The sequence below is a fragment of the Hypomesus nipponensis genome, chromosome 16 (genome assembly GCF_054491055.1).
Source record: "Hypomesus nipponensis isolate SF chromosome 16, ASM5449105v1, whole genome shotgun sequence".
In the NCBI taxonomy this organism is placed as follows: Eukaryota; Metazoa; Chordata; class Actinopteri; order Osmeriformes; family Osmeridae; genus Hypomesus; species Hypomesus nipponensis.
This window is the reverse complement of record NC_140376.1, coordinates 93,195-111,421: the sequence shown is the minus strand read 5'-3', so window position 1 is coordinate 111,421 and position 18,227 is coordinate 93,195. Positions and strand designations below refer to the sequence as shown.

At 47.9% G+C, this 18,227-nt stretch overlaps 3 protein-coding genes across 5 annotated transcripts in view; all 3 read left to right on the top strand.

Annotated features, from left to right (window-relative positions):
* LOC146254211 (unconventional myosin-IXb-like) overlaps positions 1 to 5,392 on the top strand; it is a 60,716-nt gene extending 55,324 nt beyond the window's left edge. Inside the window, 3 exon segments of the mRNA XM_084675432.1 lie at positions 1,364 to 1,482; positions 2,014 to 2,152; positions 2,953 to 5,392. Of these exon segments, the coding sequence (XP_084531558.1) occupies positions 1,364 to 1,482; positions 2,014 to 2,152; positions 2,953 to 3,492 (798 nt within the window). The 3' untranslated portion in view covers positions 3,493 to 5,392.
* A 1,060-nt stretch (positions 5,393 to 6,452) lies between these two features.
* On the top strand, positions 6,453 to 10,636 carry LOC146254210 (uncharacterized). 2 transcript variants are annotated; one of them, XM_084676148.1, is made up of 7 exons: positions 6,453 to 7,578; positions 7,772 to 8,044; positions 8,375 to 8,680; positions 8,896 to 9,093; positions 9,438 to 10,022; positions 10,144 to 10,206; positions 10,300 to 10,636. In XM_084676148.1, exons 1-7 carry the CDS (start codon positions 7,527 to 7,529, stop codon positions 10,416 to 10,418), a joined length of 1,596 nt encoding a protein of 531 aa, XP_084532274.1. In that variant the 5' UTR covers positions 6,453 to 7,526; the 3' UTR covers positions 10,419 to 10,636. The 2 variants fall into 2 exon arrangements, with proteins under 2 accessions (XP_084532274.1, XP_084532276.1); XM_084676150.1 differs by lacking the exon at positions 8,896 to 9,093.
* Positions 10,637 to 12,475: 1,839 nt separating this feature from the next.
* On the top strand, positions 12,476 to 17,987 carry use1 (unconventional SNARE in the ER 1 homolog (S. cerevisiae)). 2 transcript variants are annotated; one of them, XM_084676395.1, is made up of 8 exons: positions 12,476 to 12,598; positions 13,280 to 13,329; positions 13,833 to 13,911; positions 14,017 to 14,169; positions 14,251 to 14,266; positions 14,443 to 14,473; positions 14,691 to 14,853; positions 15,962 to 17,987. In XM_084676395.1, the coding sequence occupies exons 1-8, from the start codon at positions 12,497 to 12,499 to the stop codon at positions 16,142 to 16,144; spliced, it is 777 nt and encodes a 258-aa protein (XP_084532521.1). In that variant the 5' UTR covers positions 12,476 to 12,496; the 3' UTR covers positions 16,145 to 17,987. The 2 variants fall into 2 exon arrangements, with proteins under 2 accessions (XP_084532521.1, XP_084532522.1); XM_084676396.1 differs by having other exon boundaries at positions 15,891 to 16,094.
* The last annotated feature ends 240 nt before the right edge of the window (positions 17,988 to 18,227 follow it).

Genomic DNA, 18,227 nt, shown 5'->3' with positions numbered 1-18,227 from the left:
AGTGTCCGGTGTGTCTAGATGGATGTTCCTGATGTGGTGTTGGGTCCTCAGCAGCTGTGAGTGGAGACTGATGCTCACCTGACTGACTCACCTGACTTTCAAAGCTGTTACACCAGTCAGCCAGCAGGTTTAATTTAGGAGTTGTGCTACAACATTCTCTCTGAAAAGCTTTGAAAGTCATTGGAGTGTAGACCAGTAGGAAGGCTTCCTGCAATGTCCTGATGACAACATCCTGTCTCTATATTAATAACCTCTGGTGTGGCCCCAACCATAGACATAATGAAGAGTAGACGTTGCATTGGCTGCTGGGCGCGAGAAATGCGGCCGCCATCTTGGAAAGGGAAAATTCCTAGTTGCTTAGCATCAGAATAAACAAAATCGGCGGACAATGGCAAACAGAGCTCGGGGGATTACTTTTCACAAGTAAACTTTAACATTACCATACTATTGGTTGTATTTTGTGAAAAGAATAACCATGTCCTCAATGCGTGACACTTGAGAGCCCTGGCTAAACTGTTCCAAGTTTGACTTGTATTTAATTATTGAAAGACTTTCCTTTCTGTTGTCTATCCAGTCAAGGTTTTTAGGGATTGTAAGAAGTAATGCATTACATTACTTATTGAGTAATTAAATAACTTTTCAGACAGAGTAATGACAAAAGTAATTTAACTACAATATTGATGAAGTAATTAGTAATACATTTATTTTTTGAAATAACTTACCCAACACTGATCATAGCTACATGTATGACCTTTGCAGCAAAGCAAACCACATGAAAATCAGTTCCGTATTCAGTTTGGTTTGATTAATTAAATGCGCTGACAGCTCATTGCCCCAGCCGAACAGATTACACCGAGTGGAGTGGTTGACCTTCCTAAGATGGCGGCCCCACCGCTTGTCAGCGCCAGTAGGCAGTTGCGGTCGATGCTGCGTCTACTCTTTATTTTGTCTATGGCCCCAACCCCCTGAGTCTCTCATGATGTCATCCCTTCCTCCCTGACTCACCTCATCTCCTGCCTTTCAGATGATCCCTTAGTATACTTGGCTACTGTGTAGGTTCATGTATGTGCGTGTGAGTGTAACTGTGTGCGTGCATGTGTGTCTCCACCCTAACCATCACCTCAACATCTCCACCCTAACCCTCACCCCTACACCTCAACATCTCCACCCTCACCCCTACACCTCAACATCTCCACCCTAACACTTACACTCATCTCCTCTAACAGTCTTATGATGCCTTGGTCCTTTGACAGCTGCTGATGGGTCACTGTACCAGAAAAGCTCAAGCAGTCACAGTTTGTAGTTTGACCTCAGGTCTCGTGTGTTTGTGTTGGTGTGGGTGCATGCACGCTCCTCCCTGCAGGTGCATGAGAAGGAGAAGGCGACATCTGACCTGTGTGCGGTTCCCGAGGATGAGCCCCTGGACTCAGACACAGAGTCCAAGAGCCTGATGGAGCGCATCAAGTCCATCAAGCAGGAAAAGTACGCTGCCCTCCCCCAAGCTGCCTTCCCCCACGCTGCCCTCCCCCAAGCTGCCTTCCCCCACGCTGCCCTCCCCCAAGCTGCCCTCCCCCACGCTGCCCTCCCCCAAGCTGCCCTCCCCCACGCTGCCCTCCCCCACGCTGCCCTCCCCCACGCTGCCCTCCCCCAAGCTGCCCTCCCCAACGCTGCCCTCCCCCCCTCCCCCACGCTGCCCTCCCCCACGCTGCCCTCCCCCACGCTGCCCTCCCCCATGCTGCCCTCCCCCATGTTGCCTTCCCCCACGCTGCCCTCCCCCCTTCCCTCACTCTGCCCTCACCCATGTTGCCCTCCCCCCCTCCCCCACGCTGCCCTCCCCCCCTCTCTCACTCTGCCCTCACCCATGTTGCCCTCCCCCCTTCCCCCACGCTGCCCTCCCCCCCTCCCTCACTCTGCCCTCACCCATGTTGCCCTCTCCCCCTCCCCCACGCTGCCCTCCCTCACACTGCTCTCAGAACTGTCAGACTGATGACTAGATATTCTCTCTCTCCCCAGGGAGGACCTGGCCTGCAGACTGCCAGAGCTGGAGCAGCCTGGTTCTGACCAGGAGAACCTGGACTCTGAGGCGTCAGTCAGCTCTGAGAGCCTGCTTGAGGAACGTGCCCAGGGCTCTGAGGCTGAAGGTAACCCCCTCGTACGCTCTCTCTCCCTCCCCCCGTACACTCTCCCTCCCTCCCCCCTGTACGCTCTCCCTCCCTCCCCCCGTACGCTCTCCCTCCCTCCCCCCGTACGCTCTCTTTCTCTCCCTCCCCCCGTACGCTCTCTCTCCCTCCCCCCTGTACGCTCTCTCCCTCCCTCCCCCCTGTACGCTCTCTCTCCCTCCCCCCAGTACGCTTTCCGCCTCCCTCTCCTCTCCTGGGTTCTCACCCTGCCTGGGCTGTGTGTGGTGCAGGTCCTGGCCTGCTGGTGAAGGTGTCCGCTGCTCTTTAGCCCTCCTGCTGGACCGTCACTCGAGGTGTGTGTCTGTCTGTTCTATGTCAAATGAAGTGTGTGTGGAAGGTTTGTGTGTTGGTCGGATGGTGGATAGATGGTGTGTATGTGTGTAGTAACTGCAGATAAATGACCATGGTGGAAGAGTCTTGTTACATTTACATTTATGCATTTAGCAGACGCTTTTATCCAAAGCGACTTCCAAAAGAGAGCTTTACAAAAGGGCATAGGTCACTGATCATATCAACGAGATAGACCCAAACATTGCGGGTAGCCAAAACATGAAGCATACACTGTGAAAACTAAACAAGTCCCAAAGGGAAGAACCATTAGAGCATGTAGTTGAACAAGTTACAATTAAACAATTTACATGAAAGTGCAAGGGTGTACCTGTGGAAAAAAGCAAGCAGCAAAAATATATTACACAGCAAGTACAGTAGTTTTAAGTCAGTTACAACTAACCAACCAGAGCAGCAAGTCTCTCAATAAGAGTCATTGTGTTAGAGTGGAGGATGTCCACCAACCCTCTCTCTCCCCCCAGGTGGAGGCTCCATGCTGAGGAGGTCGAAGCCACCTTCCCTTCCGAAGCCCTCAGAACTATCTCTGAGGCTGCAGCCCTGCAGTGGGGCTTCCTCTCCTCCCCCCTCCTCTCCTCCCCCATCCTCTCTCTCCTCCTCCCCGTTTGGCTCTGCCTTCAGGCTTCAGCTGCAGCGTCGCCAGCCTCTCCTCCAACCCCGCACACCAGCTCCAGCCTCTACTCCAGCTCCACCTTCCACTCCAGCTCCAGTCTCAGCCTCTACACATGCTTCTATCCCAGCCCCACGACAGCCTTCAGCCTCAGGATCTGCCCTCAGCAGCCGCGGCCTCCGAGGCTTTGGGGTGGTAAGGAGGAGGGAGCAGCCTGGCCGTCGCAAGGACGTCATCCAGTCTGTGTACATAAAGAACCCCAGAGAGCAGCAGCCTCCAGCAGCCTCCTCCACCCCGGGCTTCCAGGCCCCTGGCTGCTCCCACAGACGACACTCAGACCCAGTCTTTCCCCCATAGACCTCCCTCCAGACCTCCTCCCAGACCTCCCCCCCAGACCTCCTCCCAGACCTCCTCCCAGACCTCCCCTCCAGACCTCCCCCCAGACCTCCCCCCAGACATCCCCTCCAGACCTCCCTCCAGACCTCCCCTCCAGACCTCCCCTCCAGACCTCCCCCCAGACCTCCCTCCAGACCTCCCCTCCAGACCTCCCCTCAGACCTCCCCCTCAGACCTCCCCCCAGACCTCCCCAGACCTCCCTCCAGACCTCCCCTCCAGACCTCCCCTCAGACCTCCCCTCCAGACCTCCCTCCAGACCTCCCTCCAGACCTCCCTCCAGACCTCCCCTCCAGACCTCCCCCCAGACCTCCCCCCCAGACCTCCCTCCAGACCCTCCCCCCAGACCTCCCTCCAGACCTCCCCTCCAGACCTCCCTCCAGACCTCCCTCCAGACATCCCCTCCAGACATCCCCTCCAGACCTCCCTCCAGACATCCCCTCCAGACATCCCCTCCAGACATCCCCTCCAGACATCCCCTCCAGACATCCCCTCCAGACATCCCCTCCAGACATCCCCTCCAGACCTCCCCTCCAGACCTCCCCTCCAGACCTCCCCTCCAGACCTCCCCTCCAGACCTCCCCTCCAGACCTCCCCTCCAGACCTCCCTCCAGACCTCCCTCCAGACATCCCCTCCAGACATCCCCTCCAGACATCCCCTCCAGACCTCCCTCCAGACCTGCTTGGCTTGTGTACCCTTAACAACATTGTCATGCCAACAGCACACAGACACGCTGGATTCTGTATACGCACCTGTGACTCGATGATGAGAGACATACAGGAAACAGGATATGATGTCACCTAGCACTTTTTTCTATACTATTAATATATTGTTGTTGTTGGTTGTTGTTTTAAATAGAGAGAATGAAAGCAGATTTTGTGGTTGCATGGACCGATATAACTTTTTTTTCTTACTTTTTTAAAGTGCTTTTTGGTCTTATTTTTTATTTGTGTGGAAACATTGCAGGTTATTGCACCTTTCTCTTCCATCCTAGTGTTCCTGAGGGGCCAGGCCTGGATGGTTCTGTACCACATGGTGCCATTGGACAAACTTATAGGTTCTTTTTACCTGTAATCATTGATAAATACAGGAGGGGAGTGTAATTTTTGTATTTTCCATGTTTAATGCGTTTAATGTACCGACTCCAGACACATGTATGCAAGACCATACACACATGTTGGAGGGTGATCACGTGCTTTATCAGAGTCAATGGATCATAGTTCTGCTATGCCCCTCTAACCCTGACCCCTACTCCCATTCTCACAATTCACCCCCCTCTCATCCCTACAAAGGACGAGGACCAACTTTCACTTGTCAAAGGGAACATAGGAGCAGCCCTATCACATCCCTGAAGACATGCTAGCCCTAGCCCTTTCACATCCCTGAAGACATGCTAGCCCTAACCCGTTCACATCCCTGAAGACATGCTAACCCTAGCCCTAACCCTATCTCTGGCCATGGGGACATGCTAGCAGTCTGTACCGATGGCTGTGCGTGGCCCAAGTCCTCTCCACTGCTGTCATTGATGGGTGCTGTGGCTCTCCAGAGCCTGTTACGCCAACATGTTCATATGTAATACTAATGTAGTAATAGTCTCGCCTCTCTGGCAGTGTCGTCCGATGTTCTGTCTTACTGAGTTAATGCTTGGGTGTCTGGGAGTGAATGTTTGAGATTGAATGATGTGAACTGTAGTGGATAAACAGGACAATACAGGACATGCTTGTACCTTCTGCTTCAGTGTTGTCATTCCAAACTCTCACCCTTAAAGGGACAGTTTACTCAAATTCAGAAGCATTTCAGGATGTTCGATATGGATTTTTTTTAAATTACAGATAATAAAAGGAGATCGTGTTTGATTTTTAAGTGAACTAATCCTTTATTTACTTCCCTCCAAAGCAACTGTTGAACCGAGTCATTAATCAAGTGCATCCCTGTCACTGCTCGTTAAACAGGCACGAGCTGCGGAACAGAAATCTCATCAGACAAAGACAGGAAGCAGGAGAGGACACGCTCTCTGCTGATAGCAGCGTTTCACACAGACACTGTTAAACTGGAGCAGCCGGCCTCCACAACAACTCTGAGCTTCTTTAAAGGCCGTCAGAGGAAGCACTCTTGCGAATGCTCTACTGTGAATGATGGATTTATAATGATATCCTGCCATGAAGGGTTTCATGTCATTGTTCATGTGGGTTTGGTGGATGAAGGGAAGCCATGAGTCATCACCCCTGAAACACAGAGATCCTTAAATAAGGCTCCTGCTTCTCCTCTGGAACAACAGGATGGTCAAGTGTTTCATAGGGGCTCGACGTTGACATGCTCTATTTTCTAACCCTTCTTTTACATAACATGCTGGTTTAAACAAGGATGATTATCAAACTACAGCTGTTTCTGCAGTGTTTTGACCGAATATCATTCGTCGTTCATGCACATGTTTTGTTCCTAAATATTTTACTAAGCATCCCAATGCACAGGGCCGGCCCAAGCCTTTACGGGGCCTTAAGCAGAATTGATTTGGGGGCCCCTTGGTGTTGTTAATATATATATATATATAAAAAATAAAATAAAACATTAAACTGTAATTTCACGTGCTCTTCGTGGCCCTGTGGTGGCCCTAAGTTGCCGCTTGGTTTGCTTATGCCTTGGGCCGGCCCTGCCAATGCATATTTTAAAAGTGTTCTGTATCACAGGCTTGTATAATTCTTCAGTCTTCACAACCCACATAGGAGATTTTGTAACCGTCATCAATGAAGGATAGCCATCCTCATGACGTCATCAATGAAGGATAGCCATCCTCATGATGTCATCAATGAAGGACAGCCATCCTCATGACGTCATCAATGAAGGACAGGGTTAGGGTTAGTAGCCATCCTCATGACGTCATCAATGAAGGACAGGGTTAGGGTTAATAGCCATCCTCATGACGTCATCAATGAAGGACAGGGTTAGGGTTAGTAGCCATCCTCATGACGTCATCAATGAAGGACAGGGTTAGGGTTAGTAGCCATCCTCATGACGTCATCAATGAAGGACAGGGTTAGGGTTAGTAGCCATCCTCATGACGTCATCAATGAAGGACAGGGTTAGGGTTAGTAGCCATCCTCATGACGTCATCAATGAAGGACAGGGTTAGGGTTAGTAGCCATCCTCATGAAAGTTTGAATCAGATCTTCCACTCCGGTGGCATAATTGTTACTCAGTTCCAGTGTTTTAGGTTATAAGGTCATGTCTGCAGCCCTTGTCTAGGTACTGTTCTAGTTCACCACCAATGTTTATTTGACCATGAGCGGTCCCATCAGATTGTTTAATTCTGGAACGTCCCATTGTTAAGCGTATCCCATGACCTCTTCTTTAGGTGATGACCGTAGCCTGCAGGACATTCATTATCATGGCAGGACTGAATATCAGTCGTTAAAAAAACATCATTTCAGGACATGATCTGTCTCCATGTCTAGATAGTTCTGACGGGGGAACTCGTGCTACCTTACAAACATTTACCACTCTTTCATTGAAGGGTGGTGATTACAACATATGGTAAAAATACATTTTTTTTAATTGTCATCATGAAAAATATATTCATCCTATCATTGAATCTAGACCGTCCGTTATCACAATATTACTTGAATATCAATATTTCATTATTGGGTCATCAATCTTTGGACTTGATGCTTTAGGACTTCAACCTGTTATTCAATTAATAATTGGATTGTGAAAGAACCTCAAAGCCTCAGGTCAACAATTCGGTAAATAAATGTGTATGCTTGAGTGACACTTGCACCGTTTATCAGGGGGCTTCAAGTTCATGTTTTCCTGTGGACTTTGGCAGAGCTGACAGAAGATAGTCAAGACTTGCAGAAAAGTCCCTGAAAGCAGCCAAGTGACCCAGGGTGACCTCCTCCTCCTCCCCCCGGCCCCTCCCCCAGGCTATTAGTGTACTTGAGTACAGCCGCTGCTCCCCTGCAGACTGGACAACCACTGCAGCACCTGCACCACCAGCACCATGGGGCGACACAGCCAACCTGTCCTCCTCTGCCTTCTCCTGGCTCAGACAGGTGAACAACGACTCTGAATCTTTGTTTTCAGTGGAGCTGTTGGCTCTGTCTGTTCTTATATATGCACCTTATTTTATACATTAGTTTGTGAAGCCCACTATTGTCAAGGTTGCTGACTATAATAGTGTTATTCTCACATTCAGTTTATTTACTGAATCTTGTTATTAATAAACTTTGCTCTGTCTTGGCACAGGGTTTTTGGTTTTGAGTACCAGGAAGGTCACCATCAGTCCAAAAAGGGTTTTAGCCAAAGTGGGCAGTGAGCTGACCCTGCTTTGTGAAACGAGCTGTCCTGGAGTCAGACCCAGGTTCATCCTGCTGGACGACATTGACGCCAGACAGACAGCCGAGAAGAACAAGACAAGTCTTCACTTTGCACACATCGTTCCCCAACATGAAGGAAAGTACGTCTGTGAAGCTACTTGCTCTCCCTGGAGCAAAGATACTGCCAAGCTCATAGTGTACAGTAAGTAGACACTAAAATACTTTGATTTTGTCTTGTCAATGGCCAAGTCTTTTTCACACAATCCATAATATAAAAAACACTGGTCATTATTGTGAACAAGTCCACCTGTGACCCACCTGTGAATAACTTAACAATTAAAGTTGAATTGAACCTACTGCATACATTGGGAAAGTACATATGTCAATTAACACAGCGTAAACAGGAAGTAACAAAAACTAAAGACTGGGCCAGGATTCCAGGGTCAGGAGTGTGACTGCCCAGGTGTACTGTAGTTTTGAAAAGCTGTGCTGGCTGTTAGGGTGATTTAGTTCTTTCACCTCCAACATCCAGATCTCCCGATGCCTGTACTGCAGACCGAGCCAGAGAGCCCGGTGTCTGGTCAGCCCTTCCAGGTCATCTGCACGCTGCTGGGGGTCTACAGCTCCTCCGGAAACATCCAGATTAAGATATTTCATGACAAGATGGAGCTGGAAACAACCATCTCTGAGTCTGATGACCCCACAAGTTTCCAAAACTACACATCCTCCTCTGCAGACCAGGTGGGGAAGAGAGAGATGGAGTATCGATGTGATGCTTCCATAACTCTGGATTCCCAGATCTTCACTAAAAGCATCAGTAGGACCATGCATCTCAAAGGTAGTTGAGCTATGATGCTTCCCAACCCTTGCCAACCCTAATCCTGGGACAACACTCAGGACACTTGCATAGTGTTGAAACGAAACTGCTTTAGTGTTCGCTTACTGGGACTTTACACACAGTGGAATTGGAAGGGTATTTTAAAAATTTGGATTAAACTGCAAGCCAACTAATGTTTAACGTTCTTCTGACTTCAAATCCTTCATTGACTGAAGCCCCCGCGACAACCACCACCCCCACGACAACCACCCCCCCCGCGACAACCACCATTCCAACAACAACCACCATCCCCGCGACAACCACCACCCCCACGACAACCACCACCCACGTGACAACCACCATCCCCGCGACAACCACCACCCCCGCGACAGAGAGATCATCAGAGTGGGACACAGTACACACGACTGTGTGGGGTCAGAATGACTGCTGTCTGTTACGTTCATTCACATTTTAGACACTTTTATCCAAAGCAACAAACACATTTTTGCTGTTCTTTCTGTACTATGAAAGTCCAGAAGTGCAGAGTTATACAGTATTTAAATGGTTAGAGTCAAGGAACAGTCTGCATTTTACTGCACAGAGCAACCATAACATCTCTGTTGTGGTGTACTACAGACTGATCAGACCAGCTGATCCACAGAGCTGTTGTCCAGACTCTCATCTTTTAACCCTCAACTTCTTTTCACAGGACACTATAACACTTATCAGTCCATTTATACTGTATCTCCTTACAGAATCTCTTCCCTTTCTGCTGCAGGAAACCCCACAATCCCAGACATGTCCTCCAGTCCCCCCCTCTCCCAGAGGACCCCTCCAGACCCCTGGACCCTGGGGGCAGGGGGGAGGGCCCCTTCAGACCCCTGGACCCTGGGGGCAGGGGGGAGGGCCCCTTCAGACCCCTGGACCCAGGGGGCAGGGAGGAGGGCCCCTTCAGACCCCTGGACCCTGGGGGCAGGGGGGAGGGCCCCTTCAGACCCCTGGACCCTGGGGGCAGGGGGGAGGGCCCCTTCAGACCCCTGGACCCTGGGGGCAGGGGGGAGGGCCCCTTCAGACCCCTGGACCCAGGGGGCAGGGGGGAGGGCCCCTTCAGACCCCTGGACCCTGGGGGCAGGGGGGAGGGCCCCTTCAGACCCCTGGACCCTGGGGGCAGGGGGGAGGGCCCCTTCAGACCCCTGGACCCTGGGGGCAGGGGGGAGGGCCCCTTCAGACCCCTGGACCCAGGGGGCAGGGGGGAGGGCCCCCCCTCCTCTGGAGAAGGCCACTCCTCACCCCAACGCCATCCCAGAGCTACCCCTGCAGCCAAAGCCCATCTTATCTAACAACATAAAACCTTCTTGGTTCTGTATGTCTCAGAATAGAGCTCACACACACATCATGATCATTATTTGCCTTTCTGGTTTCAAATGTCTAATATTGTTGTAGAGTTGACATACATTTCGTTTTTGTATGGTTTTGTACCACAGTCTCAATGGAGACTCAGAGGGCTGAAGCTGCAGATAAGGAAGGGGAGCAGATGTCTGCTGAAGGTAGGTTGCAGGCAACCGTGTCAACTATTTACCAACCAAGTCCCCACTTTAGCTTGTGATCTTCAACTAACTGATGGTTCTTGTATTCGTCAGAGACCCCCATTGCCATGTACACAAGTTCCACACTGGGCGCCGTAGCGACGCTTACCTTCGTGGGCTGCCTGCTCCACCTGCTTCGCTGGAGGAAACGCCAGTCCGTAGCAGAGCCCTGACTAACACCATAGCGTCAGCCTCGGAGCAAATGTTTATATTTCAGTTTGTCTCTGGAATTTGTCTGAACTAAATTCCTAATTATTATCTTTGCATTACAAAAAAATATTATAATGTTTTAGAAATAGAATATGACTGTAATGCCGAAAATATGTAGGCTATTGGTGATGTGTGCGTGACTTTATTGTTATATTGTAGTTAATAAAAACGTAAAAACGTATTTTTAGCTACAAGATTTTTACAAGAATGTAAGGCGTCAATGTTTTTTCCATATTTCTCCGGGAGCGTTTTATTTTTTATTTGTATTAACATAGCCTATCACAAATGTACCATGAGAAAGTAGTAAACAATCAACATTCCACAACTGTTGTCAGTGGTACAAATAGAAAGGAAAAGTAACAACTAACATACACATTTTCCAGAGGATATTTCAAATAAAATAAAAGGGGTTCAAGATGCCGTAACTCATTATTTCAGAATTTGCAGATTGTTACAAGCCCTGCCATTCAATCTTGAATTCAGTCATAAAATGAAAAATACTTCGCTTTCCACAAGACCATTTTGTCTTGTGTATGTGAAATTGAAGTAAAACTATAGTTGAACGATATTTACATTTATTCATTTAGCACACGCTTTTATCCAAAGCGACTTCCAAGAGAGAGCTTTACAAAAGTGCATAGGTTATTGATAATTACACAGAGATATCCACAAACATTGCGGGTAGCCAAACATGAAGCATACATTGTGAAAAAATGTTTGCTTGAGCCGATGTTAGTTACCTCAAGGATCACAATGACTCTTGCTTAGAGACTTGTTGCTCTTGTGGTTAATGGTAACTGAGTTAAATTGGCCGTGATATATTGTTTTAATGTTGCTTGTTTTTCCACAGGTGCACTTGCACTTATAGCGGTTCATGTTGTTTAATTGTAACTTGTTTAACTACATGCTCTTGTGGTTCTTCCCTTTGGCACTTATTTTGGTTGTTCACAATATGTGCTTCATGTTTTGGCTACTCCCAATGTTTTGGGGCTATCTTGTTGTTATTATCAATGACCTATGCTGTAAAGCTCTCTCTTGGCTTTGGATAAAAGTGTGTGCTAAATGAATACATGTAAGTGTAAATGTACAGCTGACCAAAAAGAGTCTCTAAGTAAGAGTCATTGTGATCCTGGAGGAAAATGACATCAGGTCCAGCATATCATTCCTAGGTGCCGTTGTATTCCCGGAACAAGTGAGTCTTGAGCCTTTTCTTGAAGGTGGGGAGACAGTCAGTGTCTGATGGAGGTGGGGAGTTGATTCCACCACTGGGGGGCCAGGCAGGAGAAGAGCTTGTGTTGAGACCGGGCAGTCTTGAGCGGTGGGACCACCACACGGTTGTCAGAAGAAGACCGTAGGTGGCGGGTGGGGTTGTAGGGCAGGAGGAGAGACTTGATATAGTCGGGTGCAGTCCCGTTCACCGCTCTGAAGGTCAGTACCAGGGTCTTGAATCTGATAAGGGCCGTGATGGGTAGCCAGTGAAGGGAGATGACGAGGGGGGTGACATTGAGCGTCTGGGTAGGTTGAAAACTAGGCGGGCCGCTGCGTTCTGAATCCTCTGGAGAGGGCGAGTTGAGCATGCTGGGAGACTGGCGAGCAGCGAGTTGCAGTAGTCCAACTTGGAGAGGGAAAGGGTTTGGACTAGCAGCTGGGTGGAGTGCTCAGACAGGTATCTCCTGATCTTCCGGATGTTGTCGAGGGTGAACTTACACGACCGGGAGACCGCAGCAATGTGGGCTGTGAGGGAGAGTTCGTCATCCATGGTCACCCCGAGGTTCCTGGCAGAGGATCAGGGGGTCACCGATATATGCTCTATCTTTATCTATTCCATAGTCATCAACATAGCAGCCCCATGTTCAATATCAACCCAAAACATCTTTGTGTAGATGCAATGAAAAAAAAGATGAAAAATAGTTTATATCTCACTATGACAGAGTGTAAGAGTAATCAATATTCAATTTTCTCTTTTCAGCGTTCTCTTTCCACGCCCACCATTTTTGCTGTATTTACGTCACATCCTTGCGACATCCTGTCAGTTTCAAACATGGCTTCGTCCAGGCTAGAAATCAATTTTATCAGGTTATTGTCTCGTTGTGAATCTATAGCCTCGGAAAAGCGAGGTGAAACTGAATGGAGACTGGAAAAGGTAAATAAGACAATACAACTGATACAATTGAAATCACTGATAACTAGCTAGTCTAACCCTAGCTTGATAGGTGTTCTCAGTATGATTTGATGTTGACAGTAGGGCTGCTTACGCGAGTAAGCACGGGTCAGCCACGTCGTCGTCAGCTGCTGTCGTTCTTTAGCTAGCCAAACGCAGCAGCGCCAATGTATTTATGTGTAATATGCATACATATTGCGGGTTTAATCGCAGTCGCTGTTACTTCATAACGGTATTTTACATAAACAGTCGAGCTGCTAGCTAGTTAGTTTGTGAGTTTAGACAACATTCATGTGACTGGAAGAGCTAAGCTAAGTAGATGTCCCTATTGGAGTTGTACTATATAGCTTGTTAGTTTTCTTTACATTTCTCTAATTTACGTAGGTCTGCTTGCCCCAGGTCTGTCTAACGGATTTTCTCCCTTTTGCTAAACACGGTAGTTTTGTTTTTGATATCCAAAAGCTGTGCCAAGTGTCAACAATAACTGCCATTGTTTTTAGCATATGCTCGTTACAGTGTTCCTGTTAAGAGGCTTGACACACTTATTAAACAGGACTAAATGGTCTCTTGAGTGTCGTCCCATTGAACACCAAACATATTACAACACCCAGTTGCAACAGAATGTGTCCATTTGGGATAACAGCCTTTGTCCTCCTGTGCTAGTACGTTGGGGCGTTGGAAGAGATGCTGGCTGCGATGATGAAGAGTCCGAGGTAGGAGAACCTCACACAGTAAACACACCTTGGAATATAAATACTGAATATAGACATTCTCTGTATATAGAATATAGAAAGAGTAGGTTATAAAAGTACAGTGGAATTACCTCCATGTTTAGAGATTTTGTTGCTTTTCATTTTTATTCTCAGTGCCTGGTAGCTGTGATGTGGTTACTTTGAGATGTGGCTAGTAAATACAGACCTGGTTGTTACTTGGACTCTGACCACCATAAGAACTATACTGTACTAGTGTATAAAACTATACTATACTGGTGTATAGAATTCTACACTTTCTATATTCAGTATTTGTACACTGCTTTGGATAGTCATCTACTAAATGAATAAAATGTAAAGAGTGATGCCTGACTTGTCTGATGGAACTGGAGTAAAACCACTTTGACCTGTTACATGCACAGCATGTGCATGTGAATGTCTTGCTCCAGTAGTGTGAGGAACTACTGGATTGGATTACTTTAACAGGATTTAATTTCTCATTCCAGCAAACCCACACCAGAAGTTATGGGTGACTATACCCGTAAAGTGGACTTCCTGAAAGGACTACTGGAAGCGGAGAAACTGGTATTTCAAAAAATATTATTTCATTTTCAGGCTCATAACTATTCAAATTCTGTCTTCTTTCTTACCAGTTTAGTTGTGAATGTATTGCTGTGGCTTTGTCTACAGGCATCCCCTACTGAGAAAGCACTGGCCAATCAGTTCCTTGCTCCTGGACGGACACCCACCATAGCCAATGAGAGGATGCCAGCCAGTAAGACGGTGCACATGCAGACCAAGGCGCGGTGCACCGGGGAGATGAGGGAGGAGCTACTGGGCACGGTGAGATGACCTGGATAGAGAGATGACCTGTGGTGGAAATGTGTGCAACCTTGTTTAATGTCCGTCCTCTTGTCCTTACAGGGGCGGCTGAACAAAGGTAAGCACACCTGTCTCGTCTTCATTTGGGTTCTTTTACAGGGTTACCAGGGTTACCAGATCTCACTCTGGTTCACCAGCCGCATGACTCAAACCCAGTCTTAAAGCTGCTCACCCAAACTCCATCCAGCTACTCTGTTCCTCCTTAATGCTTCTTTATCCATGCTTTCTCTTTAGGGTCCTCGGAAACCGACCTGCGCAACAGAAGGTAAATCACCACTAGGTCTATTAATCTATTTAAAAGATATGAATAAATACATACATGCATGTATTTTGCAATTGTATCTTGTGTGCTGTATTATTAATGAATATTTATATACTGTATTTAGGGATGGTTCTTAATGATGATTGATATTTATTTGATGATTTTGTATTTGTGTTATGTTCATGTGGATGAATTTGTATTCCTGGTGTACGTGTGTCAGGGGCTTGGGTCTGGACGAGCGGCAGTCTGCCTCAGAGCTGGACGCGGTGCTGCAGCATCACCACAACCTGCAGGAGAAGCTGGCAGAGGACATGCTCAGCCTGGCCAGGAACCTGAAGAACAACACGCTGGCTGCGCAGAACATCATCAAGCAGGACAACCAGGTAAGCTGGAGAACGCCCGAGTCCAAGCCTAGCCCCGAGTCCAAGCCTAGCCCCGAGTCCAAGCCTAGCCCCGAGTCCAAGCCTAGCCCCGAGTCCAAGCCTAGCCCCGAGTCCAAGCCTAGCCCCGAGTCCAAGCCTAGCCCTGAGCATACAGGGTGTGAGATATGAGTGGAATGGAACGACAGCTATAAAGACTTGATGTAATACTGGAGCCTAACCCTAACCACTAACTATACTACTTAATAGCTATCTATCTGACAGGAAACAGTACGTTATCCTCAAAAAGAATTCATATTCATGCAAACCTGTAACTTGTGGAGTACCCCAGGGATCAATTCTGGGACCTCTGTTATTTTTAATATATGTTAATGATCTTGCCTAAGCATCCAAAACTTTATTTTGTATCCTATTTGCTGACGACACAAATCTTTTCCTTTCACATGCAGATTTTGATTATTTAATACATATAACCAACCAAGAATTAGATATGGTCATTACTAAGGATAATATGGAACGATCTTCCCCCCTATCTCAATAATTTTACTTCCTTTTTTCTGACCTTCAAATATGATCTTAAAACATACCTGTTAAAAAATCCAACCCCGTTGTAGTTGTCACTCAATCATTTATATAACATACCATTAATTATTGATTACCCTTTCCACATCGTTTTGATTTACTATGTATTACTTCATTATTTATTGTTGACTCAAAGCTTTAGTCTGTGTATCCGTATTGCATTTTTATTTCTATGTAATACTTTACTTTTTTATTTTTGTTAATCCAAGCCATTCGATTTACTTAATTACTTGATTATCCCCATTGTATTCATTCATTTTCTATGTGTTAGTTTTCTTTAGCACTTATTCGTTACTATAAATTTTGTTTAGTTTAGAGGAAGAGGGCCTCGTTTCACGCTTCTTCCCTCCTCCTGCACCTGTTTTACCCATTGTTTTTATATAATATTTTGTGCAAATAAATAAAACAAATACTAACCCTAACCACTGTTCTCCTAACCCTGACCTATCATCACTCAGACCCAAACCACACATGGACAGAAGGAAGGTCTTGCTTATTTTGGACACACTAACAGTTCCCCCCTCCCCAGACCCTGAGCCAGTCCATGCGTCAGGCTGACGTGAACTTTGAGAAGCTGAAGAGTGAGTCTGAGCGTCTGGAGCAGCACACCAAGAAGGCCGTCAACTGGTTCCTGTGGCTCATGCTCCTGGTGGTGTCCTTTGTGTTCATCAGCATGATCCTCTTTATCAGGATCTTCCCCAAGCTGAGATGACGAGCGACTCCAGCCCGGACAGAAGAACGGAGCTCAACATCTGAACTGTGTTTGCAGGCTAGCTTGTCCATGTCTCTGAGCTCCTATCAACAAGACTAGATGTAGTCTCTGTTCATAGTTAGACTGCTGGATGCCAGCAAGGGCTATGTAGTAATCAGAGAGGCTACTGGGAAGCCTTCATGTTAACCACCAGTGGTCTGCTAGTCTCCGCATGTAGCTCAGAGATACCTCACCATGATGCAAGGGTGTGATTGGTTGACCTGCGATAATATCTTTGTCATTCATTCATTCATTCATTAGCTTGTCTGTGTAAGGAGAGATTCAGGCGATGTTAGGATAGTGTTTCCCCTCCAAATACTTAAGCACTTGATATCCACAATCCTAAAGTATATATTCACCACAGTGGTGGACCGTGCCCTCTCACCGTTTATTCAGAGAATACCCTGAAGGCCCTCACGGACCACCTCTGATTCACCACAGCCCTAAAGTACATTTGGTTTTCCTGGTTCCTCCTGAAGAGGTGTCTTCACTCCTCAACTTGCTTATCCTCAGAGGTGTCATGGTGGGTGTTTGTGATTATTAGTGTGATGTTTGATGCATGAGATTTTGTTGTGGTGAAAGTGGTGACCTTCTATGTTAAAAATGATTGCTGTTCTGTTTGTCACTCTGTTCCATCCTGCACCAGTGCTTTCTGTGTTGTAGAACAGTGTGTTAAGTAAACCTTGACCCTCATATGATCACAAACACTTTGGCGCCCTCTCCTGTTGAAGTGCGATGTCACTGGGGGATGCTGCTAGACTTAGCCAGCAGGGGGCAGCAAGGTCCCCTAACCATCTACAAATAGAAGCTGCCGGAATTAGCCATGATGATTACGACCTCTCTGACCCCTGGGGAGAGAACAGCCCTGAACCCTCCTGCCACACACACACACCAACCCAAATAAACCCCAGCATCCTGGCCCCTAGCTTGGTTGTGTGGTACCACAGGGCTGAGTAGGTCATAACAGGCGGAGGGCTATTCTGGTTCCAGCCACCCTGCCTGGGCTTGTTGCTGCCCCAGAAGAAGCCCCTCCTGCTGGGCTAGGGGCCAGTGTATGTCAGACTCTCATGGGGTATTTCTGAGGGGTCGGAAGCGTAGTCATATCTGCTGCCCTGCCCTGTCATCAGAGCTTCTCACAGCTGGAGCCACCTGCCCTGCACCCTGGGGGGGCACCTGTCCTGCGCCCTGGGAGGCCACCTGTCCTGCACCCTGGGAGGCCACCTGCCCTGCACCCTGGGGGGGCACCTGCCCTGCACCCTGGGGGGGCCACCTGCCCTGCACCCTGGGGGGGCCACCTGTCCTGCGCCCTAGGGGGGCCACCTGCCCTGCACCCTGGGGGGGCCACCTGTCCTGCGCCCTGGGGGGGCCACCTGCCCTGCACCCTGGGGGGGCCACCTGTCCTGCGCCCTGGGGGGGCCACCTGTCCTCCAAACTGACTCCTTCAGGGAGCAGAAAAGTATATTCAGCACCATGACTAATAATCTGGGAACCTGGACTTATCAATGTCATTAAGTTAATAAGTTATGGGCATTTATTTAATCACAGCATTCTGTCCCTGGATGAGGAAACCTCTGCTCTCCATGTTGTGCCATCTTTCTGTTTACCACAAGCATAACCTTGGAGACCTGAATACTTCTACTGGCTGTGACCTCAGACCACCTTGACCTAGACAAGATACTTCCTGTTCCTGGCCTTTGAGTTCCTGTCTGCACACCCTGATAGTGTTGAGAACTTTGTGTTTACAGAACACTTTCTGATAGAAATAATAAAAGTGTCTTACTTTAATAAATGACTTAATCTTTCAGCCGTCGAGAGCTGTCTTCTTTTGTAGTTTTGAACACGTTTCTCTTTTCGGAGAGAGCTACTGAGACCCCCATGGCTGTGATTGGCCAGTATTAAGAATCGCTTGCGGCAGGGGCAGGGGCGGGTTGCCGTGATAGCAGGACAAACAGAATCCTTTGACCACCATAGCTTGTTAAGATTTTACAATTCAAATTTCATCTAAACAGTACATGTAAATCAGCATTTGAATTAAAATGTGACG